Source organism: Procambarus clarkii, chromosome 67, assembly GCF_040958095.1.
Source record: "Procambarus clarkii isolate CNS0578487 chromosome 67, FALCON_Pclarkii_2.0, whole genome shotgun sequence".
NCBI lineage: Eukaryota > Metazoa > Arthropoda > Malacostraca > Decapoda > Cambaridae > Procambarus > Procambarus clarkii.
The window spans coordinates 24,991,601-25,008,080 of NC_091216.1; the positions used below are offsets into that span (position 1 = coordinate 24,991,601).

A 16,480-nucleotide genomic window follows, 5' to 3' on the forward strand; every position below is an offset into this window, starting at 1 on the left:
TGAGATGATTACCGACCTTTGCAGTGTAGAGACGTTTTTATATGAAAAGTAGATGTAAGTTTCACCACTGAAGAGAACTTTGCTGGGTGACAAGTGCAGCCAAGGGATTTAATTGCAGTTTTGTAGCCAATCTTATGTACTCAAAGTCTCTCCCTTATTCTCTGGTACAGTAATTACTCAACTTCTATTAATACACACCACGTAAATTTTCCCGTGCATTAATTTTAATTTTCAGTTCATTTAGGCATTCGCTTTTACTTTTTAATTTTAGCAAATTACCTTATTTATTTAGAATGCCAGATTCACATCTGATTATCTCGATACCTTTCTTCACTTAATGATGTGCCTCAGTGGCTGATGTACACATCACATTGACACTTTAAGCACCATTTGGTCAGGTCAGGAACTGAATCAGTGACTGGACAACCCCCTTTCATGGTCAGGTCAATCCTAATAAGCTTAACTTTCTTCCTGTCCCCTACAATGGTCAATCACTGATTTCATTGTGCATGGATATAGTATACTGTATAGGATTGCAGGCTTAAAGCAGTAAGTACCTACAGAAGTACAGTATATACATACCAAGAAGATTAGTCTCACATCAGGCTGGCAAAGTGGAAAAACTGGCAGCAAATACAGTACAGACAGAGACGATTGTAAACAAATGCAAACTTCATCAAATCTGATCATATTCTACCACAACAAAAACAGCTGGGCCAACCTTATGCTTTCTTCAAACTGAGGTAACTCTTAGGAAAATATTCAACTTTATATTAAGAGGCAGACCTACCTAGTTTCAATAAAACAAGAAGGCATGTAATTGTTTATTACATTTGTAGGGGGTTAAAAGGATAACAAGAAAAGCCTTAACAATATCGTTCTAACCATTATATACAGTACATACACCAACTGGTTTCATCCCTCCTATGCAGGGCCTCCTCTCTGAAATGAGCAAGACTGATGAGCTGAGTGAAATAACATTTTATAACTAGGGAATAATGAATTGTAATTAGACATTCTATATCTTATTAAAAATAATAAAACACAATTATAAGCAAATAAACAAAGCTTTGGGCTCCAAAGTACTGACTACAATGTGTTTATCTCAATTATGTTGTCTGCTATAATATGTGAATTTTGTTTAAATTAGACAACAGGACAAAATGGTAGATAACAATGCCTCTATCTAGCTCAAAACGTTCTTGCTCAAAAGTTGTCAACTTCATGTTTATCAAGGTGTCCTGAACTGATAAATATTAGTTATAAATTTAATATCATACATGAAATACTTTAATATTTAATATTGCATATACTGTACAGTGGGGCCTCGAATTACGATGCTAATCCGTTCCCAGAGACGGATTGTAAGTCGAAGCAATTTTTCCCATAAGAAATAAAGGGAATTGAATTAATCCGTTCCCTACCCTCCAAAATATTAACATACAAATACATTTTATACTGAATACGATGTTTTTTTCCAACTACAATACAGTACCTAAGTTTATCTTACCTTTATGGAGGGCTCATGATGGCATATGGAAGATGGTGATGAGGGGAGAGGAGGAGAGTTGTTACTGTTTGGAAGGGAAGTCCCCTTCCATTATCACATCAGGCAGTGATGTTTTCTCTGGGGTACTCTCTCCTACATTTTGCCTAAATACCACTAGGACCTGGTTGTGGTTCAGTGCCTGTTTATCTCACTACAAATTTGTCAAGAGACATTTGTTTTTCAAATCGTTTTAACATTTGTCTGTAATGATACAACACAGTGTCATTGAATAGGTTAAGGCAACGGCCTACTGCAGCTTGATTTGGGCGAGTCGTTTCAGCAAAGGTTTGCAATTCTTCCCATGCTGCACACATTTTCTTAATTGTTGAGGAAGAGACATTCTGTACTGGCACATCCTCCCCCTGAAGAAATTTCATCAGCTGCCTCTTCTTGCTGCTCCTTTTGAAGGGCTTGGAGTTCTTCGGTGGTCAGTTCTTCGTTGTGTTCTTCCACCAACTCCAAACCCAATTGCTGACCCAGAGAAACAATTTTCGCAACAAGAGGCACTTCATATTCAGGCTCAAACCCTTCAAAGTCTCGTTCTGCAACACATTCAGGCCACAGTTTTCTCCAGCCAGAGATCATGGTTCTTACAGTCAGTTTTTGCCAGGCTTTGTCAACAAGTTTTAAAACACTATAAATGTTAAAATGGTTTTTCCAAAACTCTTTGAGGGTGAGGTTTGTGGCATCCGTCACTTCGACATCTCCGGAAAAGTGCCCTTTCATAAAGTTTCTTAAAATTGGCAATGATTTTCTGGTCCATAGGCTGAAATTGAGGAGTGGTGTTGGGAGGAAGGAACTTTATTGTAACAAAACTAAATTCCTCCATCAATGAATCCTCCAAGCCTGGAGGATGGGCAGGAGCATTATCGAGGGCCTTGAGTGGCAAACTGTTCTCTTGCAAATATTTTTTGATGGCAGGGCACACCACCTCATTCACCCACTCCATAAAAAAACTGCCTAGTCACCCATGCCTTAGCATTAGCCTTCCACATCACACACATTTTGTGTTTCTGCACATTATTTTGAGACATTTTGAGACCCCCTTTGGGAGTTCCAACCCACCAGTTGGAACTCCCAAGGGCCAAGATTCAACAAGCATTTACGCAACCACTTACGAGTCTGTACATCTTTTCTCGATTTTTGGCAGCTTCATTTACATACATTAAACAGTTTATGGGCTCCTAAGCACTAGGAGCTTGTTTACAGCAATAACATTTGATTGGGAACTTTCGATACTTGTAAACTGCTTAATATGTAAACAAAGCCACCAAAGATTGAGAAAAGATGTACAGGCTCATACATAGATGCATAAATACTTGTTGAATCCTGGCTCGGTGTCTTATAGTTTCCTATAGTCAGGGACAAATGGCCTGTTAGGCTTATCGAAGTCCCCCTAGTGCCATGTTCTGTTATCGAGTGCCATTTTCAAGTGTACCGTATCAAAAGATGCACAGTACTTTTGTAAAGGTGTAGTTGACAATGGCAGAGAAAAAACTACAGTACCGTAACTGCAAATACAGTAATCAAAAAGCCAAAACATAACCTACATTTATATACTCTATTTCTTCTTCAGTAATTCTCTCTCTACGATATCTTGGTGGCACCTGCCACTCTTCTAGTACAGGTGGAGGTGGTGTAGGTGAAGCAGAAGATCCTGTGATGACGGGGCCTGCAGCAGCTATAGGTTGAGGTGCACCACGAACTGAAAATGTTAATGTTCATAAGCTTTTTGTTTCCATCAAGTGCACTAATTAGTGCTGGAATGAATTACAGACTTTGTATGTGTTCAAGGAAATGTGCTTTACATACAACATTCAGAAGAGGGGAATCATACATACAATACATTCTGTTTTTATCACCCATTTACATACATTAATCCATAGATACATATTTCATGGTACACTGCCTCATATATACTTTACATTCCTTCAATTTTACATCTGATTAACTCAATAATTTACTTATCTTTACTTATCTAAATTTTTGTATTTAACAACAAAAATGCCACTTTAGCATTCTAAACTACATTCACCAATTTGGTTGAAAAGAGCACAGTATAGAAAAACCACCTAGTTGAGAGTTTGAAGATTGGTGTCACCTGAACTACTTTATCAAACATAACCAAGATACATAATCCGCACTTACTAGAGGGTCCTCTACCCTGATCATAGCCAGTTTACGCTCATTAAGGTTTTGAAGGGTGTATAGTAGTGACACCACCTGTTCTATAGCTTTAGTTTTCTGCTTGAAGATAAATTCAGTGTGTGTAATTCCAGACCCATGCTTTAAGATAATTGTTTTTTTGCTGGTGGAACTCCACTGAGTTTGATAACTAAATGATTTACATTTTTTGATAATGTTTAATAATGAGGAAGATCTTAGGTATTATGATTGATATTTTTTTTTCTATGGGGCTACATTCAATATCAATAGCAAGCAAACATTTTGATCTAGACTTTGTTTGACCCTTTGCACTGCACATACCATCGTGTGATGTTCAATCTATGGTGCACATTACATCATATGATGTTTTAGGTACTTGCAATATTTGAAACTCCCACTGGTACAGTGTTCCCAATTGTTATATGAGGCCTCCAGTAAATATCTGCTATCGTGAAAGGTGACAATTTTTGGGACAATGTTCCAATGCTCCGAGCATGATTTTTAACAATACCTGTATATGAAAACAAAAACCTTGTTTTAAATATTTTGCTGTGAGCATACAGGTAATAATAATAATTCAATGTGACGGGGGACAGGAAGCCAGAGTGTATTCATACATGTTAGGCTTTTATCGAAGTTCCCCACCCCCAGGTCAAATTACCGACTCCGCCCAGGATGCAACACCACAACAAGCTGACTAACTCCTGAGTACCTACTTACTACTAGGTGAACAGAGGCATTAGGATAATGTAACACTTATGCAATTCAAGGGTTTGATAAGGTACTAAAAATATTAAACAGAAATCTTTAAAAATAAAATACATGACAAAATAAAAACAATATATTAATCAGGTATAATAATACTGCACATACTTCACTGTAATATGGTTATACTATATAATAATAAAACTGCACTTATATGGTTCACTGTCATTAAAACATAGCACTGTAACCCTGGTGACTGACTGACTAATTTCTGCCACACTTACTGAATGCAATAAAATTTATTAATCAATAAATCGATGTAACTCTGCTTACCAAGTTCTGTTAATCCTCCTTTCCGAAACTTGATCAATGGGATGTGAGGCCTCACAGCCTGTGGGTTGTAAGTATCAATTAATAGTTAAATACCTAGCACAATTAAAAAAAAATCTTATTTATTACTGTATGCTCATTCATCCACATAAGTTAGGTAACCAAAGAGTTGTTGAAACACAAGGCATGTTTTGTAATAAAATATTGTTTAGTAAAATCTTTCAACAGCACAGTATTAATATTTCATAACTTCTTACATTCAGTATATGTACCACAAAGAAATCACAATGGCACGATATATCCTGTATCAATGAAGATCATTTTAAGACAATGGAGTGACTCTTAACTTGTATTCTGGTGAATTCCAGACACCTTCCCTAACCGACTCAGCCACGATGGTACAAAAGACAAACCAACCTGGAACTCTACTGAACTCACTGGGAGGTTCTGGAGGCCCCAAATTGGAACCCAACCAAGATTTTAGTCAACCCAACCACACACTTGCCCACGGTAATGATGTTCACACTCTTACACCACACTCGGATCACAAAGAAATCACAATGGTGTGACATATCAATGAAAATCACTTTGAGGCAATGGAGCGACTTGAAAGTTAGGGCAGGTGTCTGGGATTCAACAGCATGCAGGTTCATGAAACTCCATTACTGCTAGATGAACAGAGGTGAACAGAGGCACCAGGTAAAAGAAAATGAGCCCATCCATTTCTGTCCCATTTGGGATATAAACCTGGGATTTCCAGTTGCGAGTCGAGAACATCCCAATGTCACTCGGTGTCCTTCCAGTCCCTGACTGTTGGAAACCATAGATTTAGGCTTATGTATGTTGCATTTTAGCACTTTGAAATGATGCCAGTTAACATTTTTAATTTATACTACACTATATCAAAACAATGTAGCCTGTAGCCTGGGCCTGTATCTTATATAGTCAGTTCTTCAATTACAGAGTTAAGATTCATTGTTTTGGCAATTCTAGAAATAATCCCAAGATAATGCAGTGTAGCTTTCCAATACAATCCACTCTGTGCCTAACAGGGTGCAGTCAAATCGTGCACTGGCATTTTGACAAAGCTCATTTTCTAGTTGTCTAAACCATATATGTCATTAGGCTAGATTGTTTTTGCTTAGGTTGGGTTACACTGGATTGAGTTGAATTCAGTTCGGTTAGATAGGTCTTATAATCCATTAGTGAACAGTGTATTTTCTGTATGATGTGACTTGTACCTGTGGGGTAGGGTCGTTTCAGACACGATGATTCGATGAAGCTCATTTTCTGCTTGTTACAAATGTGTATATAATGTTATGCTAGGCTGTATTATCTTAGCTTAGGATGTAGTGGACTAAGATGAGTTAGGTTAGGGTGGGGTGGTTGGAGCTAGGTTACGTTGGGTTGGGTTGAGCAAGGTTAGGCTGGGTTGGGTTGGGCTATCTTCTTGAGGTTATCTTGAGATTAACCTTGATCTTGAACAAGAAAAAAATAAGTATAATAGATGATTTCGGGTCTTAGTGTCCCCGGTCGGCTCAACCCGGCCCGGTCCTCAACCAGGCCTTTTTGTTACACATCCCTAGGAAGCAGCTCAAAGCAACTGTCTAACTTCCAGGTACCTATTTACTGCTAGGTGAGCAGGGGCACTAGGGTGAAAGGAACTCTTCCCATTTGTCTCTACCTCCACCAGGGATCAAACCCAGACCCTCAGGACTACGAATCCCGAACGCTGTTCAATCAACTGTCAGGCCCTGGGCTGGGTTAGGTTAGGTTGGGTTGGACTGAGCTAGGTTGGGTTGGTTTCAAAATCCATTTGGGAATGGTCTTGTGTGGGATGTGACTTGTATCTGTACCTATGCCCAACAACCTCGTGAGTTGAGAGCACTAAAGAGCTGTAGTTTCAACGGAATATTAATCACCATCAACCAGGTAAATAATCATGGAAAAGCCCCCAAGAATATCACCATTTTAGCAAACATTTCAATAACCTGCTATCAAGCTTGAGTCTAATAGTGAGGCGACGAAGTGAAACCCAATCCGCAGAGGACCTCAGAGTAGCCAGAGCTTTCATCAGTTGTGTATATATATCAAAGCAATACACGTAGCACTAAGCAATGTGTCATGCAGGACTCTAACCATTACCTTGTGGATAGTCCCAGCGAGGGCAGTCATGAACACAGTGACCTGCATCTTGGAAGCTGCTGCTCCTCGGGTCCACACTACAGCGTTACCAGGTCCAAATTGCTGAGAGTAGCGGGCTGACGGTCTGAAAGTAGCGAATTTATAATAAGACACACCCAATTGTCTGTTTACTGATACGGTATTGAATTTTGTAACTAGCTCATCAAGATTGTAACTTGTTTAGCTGAATGAATTGTGGGGTTCAGTCCCTGAGCCCATTATGTGCCTCTGTAACCCTTTCCACTACCGCCCACAAGTTGGGTATGGGGTGCATAATAAATTAACTAAACTAACTAATTGATACGGGTTTCAAAGTAATATATTTTGATATATAGAGTACACTACACGATGTTAATTGTTTTATTAATATTATTTCTGCACATACACAATATATATTTATATTTATATATATTTATATTTATATTTTACAAATAGGATAAGTTACCAATATTTACTGTACGAAGCATGTGGAGGATGTATTGAAATTGAAATTGAAATTGAAATAAGTTTATTGAGGTAAAATACACACAAAGGGATGAGGTAGCTCAAGCTATTCTCACCCCATTCAGTACAACGTGTTAATACATACATAGACACACATCACAAATAAACATATTACCAAACATTCTGAGAGATAAACATATACATTTCCTCCTTCATAAGTAGTATGGTATCAGACGTACACACAAATACTTTTATGACCTAGGTATACTGTATAGACAATATGCAAGACACCTGCAGATAATTCAACAAAATATTACAATCTTGGTGCAAAATTCTTATATCTCTCAAGAATATCATCAACCTTTCCGTTGTGACACATCCAGGCTATTTGTTCAGGAACAGTCCTTATCTCATGGAGGGTGTAGGGTCCTTCCACGTCTTCACAGTTGTAGATTATCAAGAAGATCTTCGATCAAAACTGCAAATATAAAACACATATATTAGTTTAAGATGACAACTAAGTACTACCTAATTAACTCCATGTAACCTACCTTACCCTTAAATAATTACCCCTTACCGCATGTTATTTATTTATTTATATATATATATACAAGAAGGTACATTGGGATTGTGAGGATACGTACATAGCATAGTAATTACATTCTTGTAAAACCAGTAGTACGCACAACGTTTCGGGCAGGACCTTAATCTAAGAAAATTATAAGTAGGTAAATACTTGCAAAATTGATAAAAATGCCCGAAACGCTTTGCGTAATAGTGGCTTTAGGCATTGTATGTACTAGCTATACCTATAAGTTAAACAATCCTTGTAAATATTTATTGTATGTATGTACCTTACCTAAATAAAATTGTATTGTATTGTATTGTATTGATAACAGTTACATAGCATGAAAAAAAATAAAAGGAGAGAAAAATTGTAGGTATATTAAAGCCCATAGGTAGCTCAGAATGATTGCAATGACAGCTTGAATGGTAGTTTAACAAAACTTAGCAGGCACAATACAGCATATGGCTAGCACTATTACTATTAGCACTACTACATGTCTACTATTAACAAATGGTCTTAGTATTTGTCTATTAGTGTTATTAGTCTATTAATTAGTATTTGTCTATTAGTATTATTAGTCTATTAATTAGTATTTGTCTATTAGTATTAGTTTGTAGTATTTGTCTATACAAATGCTGTTTGTTGACCAAATTTTATTTTTGCTGTTTTTTTGCCATGTTCCTCCCTTTTTCTCCTTTTATTTTTTTTCTTTCAATGCAATTTATACTCTAAGCTCAATTAATTAAGTTCTAGTCTAAGTGGTTTTTTCCCACCTCACCATGCCCGAAACGCTATGCATACTAGTGGCTTTAAGTATTGTATGTACTATCTCTATCTAGAAGTCCAACATTCTGCTTGTAACTTTTTGAATGTATTTACTTTTACCTGAATAAACATTATTATTATTATTACTGTATATAGATATTACATGTGGGTTGATGTGCTTAGCGCACTGCTTATATTGTTGTACTTATTATTATTATCTATCAACGAGGGCTTTGTCTTATTACAGAACGAATAGACTCAAGATGGTGCAAACAATACAACTGCAATAATCCATTGGATTATTGCATGTTTGCAACTAGACCGTAGTTGCACACTTTACAGATTTTTTGCCGCCAGAGGTGGATAGTTCATTAAGCATCCCTTATTCAACCAGCGAGTGGAAGTTTATTGTCCACCCAGAAGCCCGACCAGTTGTGTAACCGCAAGACTAGAATGATCGAACCGAACAAACACCATCCAGAGCACAAACATACACGAACCGAAGCCCGACTATGCACAACCCGAACCCCAAGTGACACCCACGGAGCCTGCCTGACCAGTTGTGTAACCAGAGCCCGACCAGTTATGCAATCGAAACCCCACCAGTTGTGTAACCGAACTCCAACCAGTTGTGTAACAGCAAGCCTAGCAAGCAATCATCTCATCCAATCCACACCAAGCCAAATAACCAGCCCCAGAGCCCAACCAAACTCCCTTCCTAGCTCTACCAAACAAATCCTTCCTTAGCCCTACCTAACAACCCCCCCCCCCCCGTCTTGCCTTAACAACTAAATTTGGAGCCAACGTAAACAAACAATTGAGCCCTATACAAAAAAAGAAACCTGGAACTCTTGCAAAAATACAACAATGAAGCCCTAGGAAATAAACATGCACTTAGTCATAGTAAAGAAACAACCATGATTATCTAGCAAAGACACATGAGGCACTAGCACACAACCCCTGGAGCACAACTATGCATGAACCGAAGCCTGATCATGCACAACCCGAGGCCCAAGTGACACCCCCGGAGCCCGACCAGTTAAGTAACCGGAGCCCGCCAGTTAATTAAGTAACCGGAGCCCGACCAGTTATTAACCGGAGCCCGACCAGTTGTGTAACCGGACCCCAACTAGTTGTGTTACTGCAAGCCTAGCAAGCAAACATCTCATCCAACACACACAAAGCCAAACAAACAGCCCCAAAGCCCAACCAAACTCACTCCCTAGCTCTACCAAACAAACACTTCCTTAGCCCTACCTAACAACCCCCTCCCCCCCTGTCTTGCCTTAACAACTAACTTTGGAGCCAAAGTAAACATTTGAGCCCTATACAAAAAAAAGAGACCTGGAACTCCTGCAAAAAATGCAACAATGAAGCCTTAGGAAATAAACATGCACTTAATCATAGTAAAGAAACAACCATGATTATCTAGCAAAGACACATGAGGCACTAGCACACAACCCCTGGAGCACAACTATGCATGAACCGAAGCCTGATCATGCACAACCCGAGGCCCAAGTGACACCCCCGGAGCCCGACCAGTTAAGTAACCGGAGCCCGCCAGTTAATTAAGTAACCGGAGCCCGACCAGTTATTAACCGGAGCCCGACCAGTTGTGTTACCAGAACCCGACCAGTTGTGTAAACGGACCCCGACCAGTTGTGTAACCGGACCTCGACCAGTTGTGTAACCGCAAGCCTAGCATGAACCAAACAAACATTAAACAAACAACATCTGAAGCACAACTATGCACGAACCGAAGCCCAACCATGCACAACCTGAAGCCAGAGTGACACCCCCGGAACCCGACCAGTTATGTAGCCGGAGCCCGACTAGTTGTGTAACCAGAACCCGACCAGTGTGTAACCGAAACCCCACCAGTTGTGAAACCGGAACTCGACCAGTTGTGAAACCACAAGCCTAGCATGAATGAACCAAAGAAACAATTCAAAACAAACATTAAAGAAACAACATCTGAAGCACAACTATGCACGAACCGAAGCACAACCTGAAGCCAGAGTGACACCCCCGGAACCCGACCAGTTATGTAACCGGACCCCAACCAGTTGGGTTACTGCAAGCCTAGCAAGCAAACATCTCATCCAACCCACACAAAGCCAAACAAACAGCCTCAAAGCCCAACCAAACTCACTCCCTAGCTCTACCAAACAAACACTTCCATAGCCCTACCTAACCCTCCCCCCTCCCCCCCTGTCTTGCCTTAACAATTAACTTTGGAGCCAAAGTAAACAATTGAGCCCTGTACAGAAAAAGAAACCTGGAACTCTTGCAAAAATACAACAATGAAGCCCTAGGAAATAAACATGCACTTAGTCATAGTAAAGAAACAACCATGATTATCTAGCAAAGACACATGAGGCACTAGCACACAACCCCTGGAGCACAACTATGCATGAACCGAAGCCTGATCATGCACAACCCGAGGCCCAAGTGACACCCCCGGAGCCCGACCAGTTAAGTAACCGGAGCCCGCCAGTTAATTAAGTAACCGGAGCCCGACCAGTTATTAACCGGAGCCCGACCAGTTGTGTAACCGGACCCCAACTAGTTGTGTTACTGCAAGCCTAGCAAGCAAACATCTCATCCAACACACACAAAGCCAAACAAACAGCCCCAAAGCCCAACCAAACTCACTCCCTAGCTCTACCAAACAAACACTTCCTTAGCCCTACCTAACAACCCCCTCCCCCCCTGTCTTGCCTTAACAACTAACTTTGGAGCCAAAGTAAACATTTGAGCCCTATACAAAAAAAAGAGACCTGGAACTCCTGCAAAAAATGCAACAATGAAGCCTTAGGAAATAAACATGCACTTAATCATAGTAAAGAAACAACCATGATTATCTAGCAAAGACACATGAGGCACTAGCACACAACCCCTGGAGCACAACTATGCATGAACCGAAGCCTGATCATGCACAACCCGAGGCCCAAGTGACACCCCCGGAGCCCGACCAGTTAAGTAACCGGAGCCCGCCAGTTAATTAAGTAACCGGAGCCCGACCAGTTATTAACCGGAGCCCGACCAGTTGTGTTACCAGAACCCGACCAGTTGTGTAAACGGACCCCGACCAGTTGTGTAACCGGACCTCGACCAGTTGTGTAACCGCAAGCCTAGCATGAACCAAACAAACATTAAACAAACAACATCTGAAGCACAACTATGCACGAACCGAAGCCCAACCATGCACAACCTGAAGCCAGAGTGACACCCCCGGAACCCGACCAGTTATGTAGCCGGAGCCCGACTAGTTGTGTAACCAGAACCCGACCAGTGTGTAACCGAAACCCCACCAGTTGTGAAACCGGAACTCGACCAGTTGTGAAACCACAAGCCTAGCATGAATGAACCAAAGAAACAATTCAAAACAAACATTAAAGAAACAACATCTGAAGCACAACTATGCACGAACCGAAGCACAACCTGAAGCCAGAGTGACACCCCCGGAACCCGACCAGTTATGTAACCGGACCCCAACCAGTTGGGTTACTGCAAGCCTAGCAAGCAAACATCTCATCCAACCCACACAAAGCCAAACAAACAGCCTCAAAGCCCAACCAAACTCACTCCCTAGCTCTACCAAACAAACACTTCCATAGCCCTACCTAACCCTCCCCCCTCCCCCCCTGTCTTGCCTTAACAATTAACTTTGGAGCCAAAGTAAACAATTGAGCCCTGTACAGAAAAAGAAACCTGGAACTCTTGCAAAAATACAACAATGAAGCCCTAGGAAATAAACATGCACTTAGTCATAGTAAAGAAACAACCATGATTATCTAGCAAAGACACATGAGGCACTAGCACACAACCCCTGGAGCACAACTATGCATGAACCGAAGCCTGATCATGCACAACCCGAGGCCCAAGTGACACCCCCGGAGCCCGACCAGTTAAGTAACCGGAGCCCGCCAGTTAATTAAGTAACCGGAGCCCGACCAGTTATTAACCGGAGCCCGACCAGTTGTGTAACAAGAGCCCGACCAGTTGTGTAACCGGACCTCGACCAGTTGTGTAACCGCAAGCCTATCATGAACGGACCAAACAAACAACCTCTGGATCACAACCAAGTACGAACCGAAGCCCGACCATGCACAACCCGAAGCCCAAGTGATGACACCCCCAGAGCCCGACCAGTTGTGTAACCGGACCCCAACTAGTTGTGTTACTGCAAGCCTAGCAAGCAAACATCTCATCCAACACACACAAAGCTAAACAAACAGCCCCAAAGCCCAACCAAACTCACTCCCTAGCTCTACCAAACAAACACTTCCTTAGCCCTACCTAACAACCCCCTCCCCCCCTGTCTTGCCTTAACAATTAACTTTGGAGCCAAAGTAAACATTTGAGCCCTATACAAAAAAAAGAGACCTGGAACTCCTGCAAAAAATGCAACAATGAAGCCTTAGGAAATAAACATGCACTTAATCATAGTAAAGAAACAACCATGATTATCTAGCAAAGACACATGAGGCACTAGCACACAACCCCTGGAGCACAACTATGCATGAACCGAAGCCTGATCATGCACAACCCGAGGCCCAAGTGACACCCCCGGAGCCCGACCAGTTAAGTAACCGGAGCCCGCCAGTTAATTAAGTAACCGGAGCCCGACCAGTTATTAACCGGAGCCCGACCAGTTGTGTTACCAGAACCCGACCAGTTGTGTAACCGGACCTCGACCAGTTGTGTAACCGCAAGCCTATCATGAACGGACCAAACAAACAACCTCTGGATCACAACCAAGCACGAACCGAAGCCCGACCATGCACAACCCGAAGCCAAAGTGATGACACCCCCAGAGTCCGACCAGCTGTGTAACCGAAGCCCGACCAGTTGTGTAACCGGACCCCAACTAGTTGTGTTACTGCAAGCCTAGCAAGCAAACATCTCATCCAACCCACACAAAGCCAAACAAACAGCCCCAAAGCCCAACCAAACTCCCTCCCTAGCTCTACCAAACAAACCCTTCCTTAGCCCTACCTAAACCCCCCCTTCCCCTGTCTTGCCTTAACAATTAACTTTGGAGCCAAAGTAAACAAACAATTGAGCCCTATACAAATAAAGAAACCTGGAACTTCTGTAAAAATACAACAATGAAGCCCTAGGAAATAAACATGGACTTAGTCATAGTAAAGAAACAACCATGATTATCTAGCAAAGACACATGAGGCACTAGCACACAACCCCTGGAGCACAACTATGCACAAACCGAAGCCTGATCATGCACAACCCGAGGCCCAAGTGACACCCCCGGAGCCCGACCAGTTAAGTAACCGGAGCCCGCCAGTTAATTAAGTAACCGGAGCCCGACCAGTTATTAACCGGAGCCCGACCAGTTGTGTTACCAGAACCCGACCAGTTGTGTAAACGGACCCCGACCAGTTGTGTAACCGCAAGCCTAGCAATTATACATCTCATCCCACCCCCACCAAGCTAAACAAACAGCCCCGGAGCCCAACCAACCAAACTCCATTCCTAGCTCTACCAAACAAACACTTCCTTAGCCCTACCTAAAACCCTCCACTTGCCCTAGAAACTAACTATGGAGCCATAGCAAACAAAAATTGAGCTCTGTACGAAAAAATAAACCCAGATTTCTAGCAAACATACAACCATGGAGGCCTAGCAAACAAACCTGGAGCACGAGTACACAATCAACCATATTGGTGTAAAACCATGCACGAACCGGAGCCCGACCAAGAACAACTAGAAGTCCAACCAGCTGTGTAATCGCAAGCCTACCGAGCAAATATCTCATCCAATCCCCTACTAATGTGCTAAGTTGGGCGCCAACGGGTCCAATTTAATGCCAACCCTTTTTGTCATATACATCAACGACATCGATGAGAATATTACAAATCACATAAAATTTGCAGATGACACTACAATCTATAGTAAAGTGGGAAGTGAAAGCTATATTGAAACCTTACAAAGAAATCTACATGAACTCCACAAATGGTCAGATGACTTTTTAATGTCGATAAATGGAAGCCCTTGCAAGTGGGGCATAACAATCCACGTCACAATTACTAAATTGACAGCACTACCTTTCAACAGATAGATGAAGACAAGGACCTTGGAGTTAGAATCCATCACGTGAGGCATAACAATACACAACACACCTACCAAATCATCAACATTATCTTGGAGTCAGAGTCCACCAGTCACTGACAGTTGTACAACAAGTGGGAGCGGCAGTAAAAAAGCTAACCATAGGCAAGCCTGGCCTGAGGACAGGCAACTGTAAATGCTTCACCCTCCACATACTTCAAGTGAAAATAATTGCCAACAGAACCTAAATACCGAACCTACTATACGCCTAATTAAACATAAAATATAAAATTAATTTATACAAGATAAAAACTTTTTATCACACATTTACTTTACTTAACACAGTACATGAAAGTCATGTACTTTCATGATGATAATAAATGCATGTAATAAATGCATCTTGGGAGGTGGCGAGGGGTGGGGGGGTGTCGACCGCCGCGTTAACGAGCCTAGCCTAACGACGGGGTGGTTTAACACTATAGGGAAGTGTATTCTACATAATATCCTACCCATATAATGTTGGCAAATCATAATCCTCAAAAATCTTCCACAATACCTGAGAGAGGATAGACTATTTAGCATTAGTGGAATACAAACATTTGAATATTGCAGAACCCAGATGAAAAAAAAAACACGGAAACATTACAAAAACTCAATATTATAATAACGAACAAATGTATAATGCATTAAGCATTTGTTGGTGGAGGTATACTATATATATTCATGCGTACCTCCCAACTGTTCACATATATTAACCAAAAAAAATAAAATTATCAGCCTTACCTAGAGGGGGAACGACGATGCTGACGCCGCCGCTGCTGCCTGACGACTGACGGGGGTCGCAGTCAATGAACCGTTAGCCTCCCACCGACCCAGAGACCCTCTGCCTAAAATTATTTGAACGCCATATTGAAATTCCTAGCGTATATAGCGCCAGGAGTGTGTAAAATTAATATTTATATGCATTATAGGCCTTTCTAAAGCAATTTATAGATCTGAATATCATATATTGTCTAACAAACGAATTATTTAAGTTAAGATTGTAATTCTGCCAAATACAAGTCTCATCGCACACAAGACGATTCGTCAACGGATTTTTTTATTTATTGTTTTATTTATATATATATAAAAAAGAGTTCTTAAATTCTTGTAAAACCACTACCTTGCATAGCGTTTCGAGCAGGTTCTTAATCCTATTTTTTTCCGCGGAATACTACCCGCCAAATCGCTTAACAACCTATTCACTGCTGGGTGAACAGTTAGGGATTGGCGCCGGGTCAATCCTTCCCAGATAGGATACGAACCTAGGTCAAAGCGCTGGCGAATACTTGTGTACCCACAGTACACAATATATATATATATAATCATGGCATTTGGTCTAAAAATCAATGAATCAAAAGATATATTGAGTTCGGAAGTAGCGTGGATGTAAACAAAGTGTTTACATCAGAATATGCATACAATTAACTATGCACGAACATTAACACGGGATGAAAAATGTGACAGTGTGAGACCACGAAGGAAGAATTGAAACAGGAATGTCCTTAAGTACTTTCGTATTTAATAATACATCCTTCTGAAGATGTATTATTAAATACGAAAGTAATTAAGAAATTCCTGTTTCAATTCTTCCTTCGTGGTCTATGGCACTGTCATATGCATATATGGAGAGTGTCACACCATATTAATAACCTGCT

The 16,480-nt window shown here is 41.0% G+C and overlaps 1 protein-coding gene across 1 annotated transcript; it reads right to left on the reverse strand.

The window, feature by feature from the left end:
* Nucleotides 1-812: 812 nt before the first annotated feature.
* LOC123767615 (alpha-ketoglutarate dehydrogenase component 4) lies at nt 813-15,607 on the reverse strand. The gene is made up of 6 exons (XM_045757426.2): nt 15,567-15,607; nt 7,740-7,856; nt 6,896-7,019; nt 4,754-4,811; nt 3,100-3,254; nt 813-942 (listed from the first exon to the last, which is right to left on the reverse strand). The coding sequence occupies exons 3-6, from the start codon at nt 6,941-6,943 to the stop codon at nt 925-927; spliced, it is 279 nt and encodes a 92-aa protein (XP_045613382.1). The 5' UTR covers nt 6,944-7,019; nt 7,740-7,856; nt 15,567-15,607; the 3' UTR covers nt 813-924.
* Between the last annotated feature and the right edge of the window lie 873 nt (nt 15,608-16,480).

Excerpts from the sequence above, each read along its gene's own strand:
- LOC123767615 (XM_045757426.2), bottom strand. The coding sequence starts at position 6,943 with ATGCAGGTCACTGTGTTCATGACTGCCCTCGCTGGGACTATCCACAAG. Across the intron at positions 4,812-6,895 it reads TCGCTGGGACTATCCACAAG|GCTGTGAGGCCTCACATCCC; the intron begins GTAATGGTTAGA and ends TACAACCCACAG. Across the intron at positions 3,255-4,753 it reads AGGAGGATTAACAGAACTTG|TTCGTGGTGCACCTCAACCT; the intron begins GTAAGCAGAGTT and ends TAACATTTTCAG.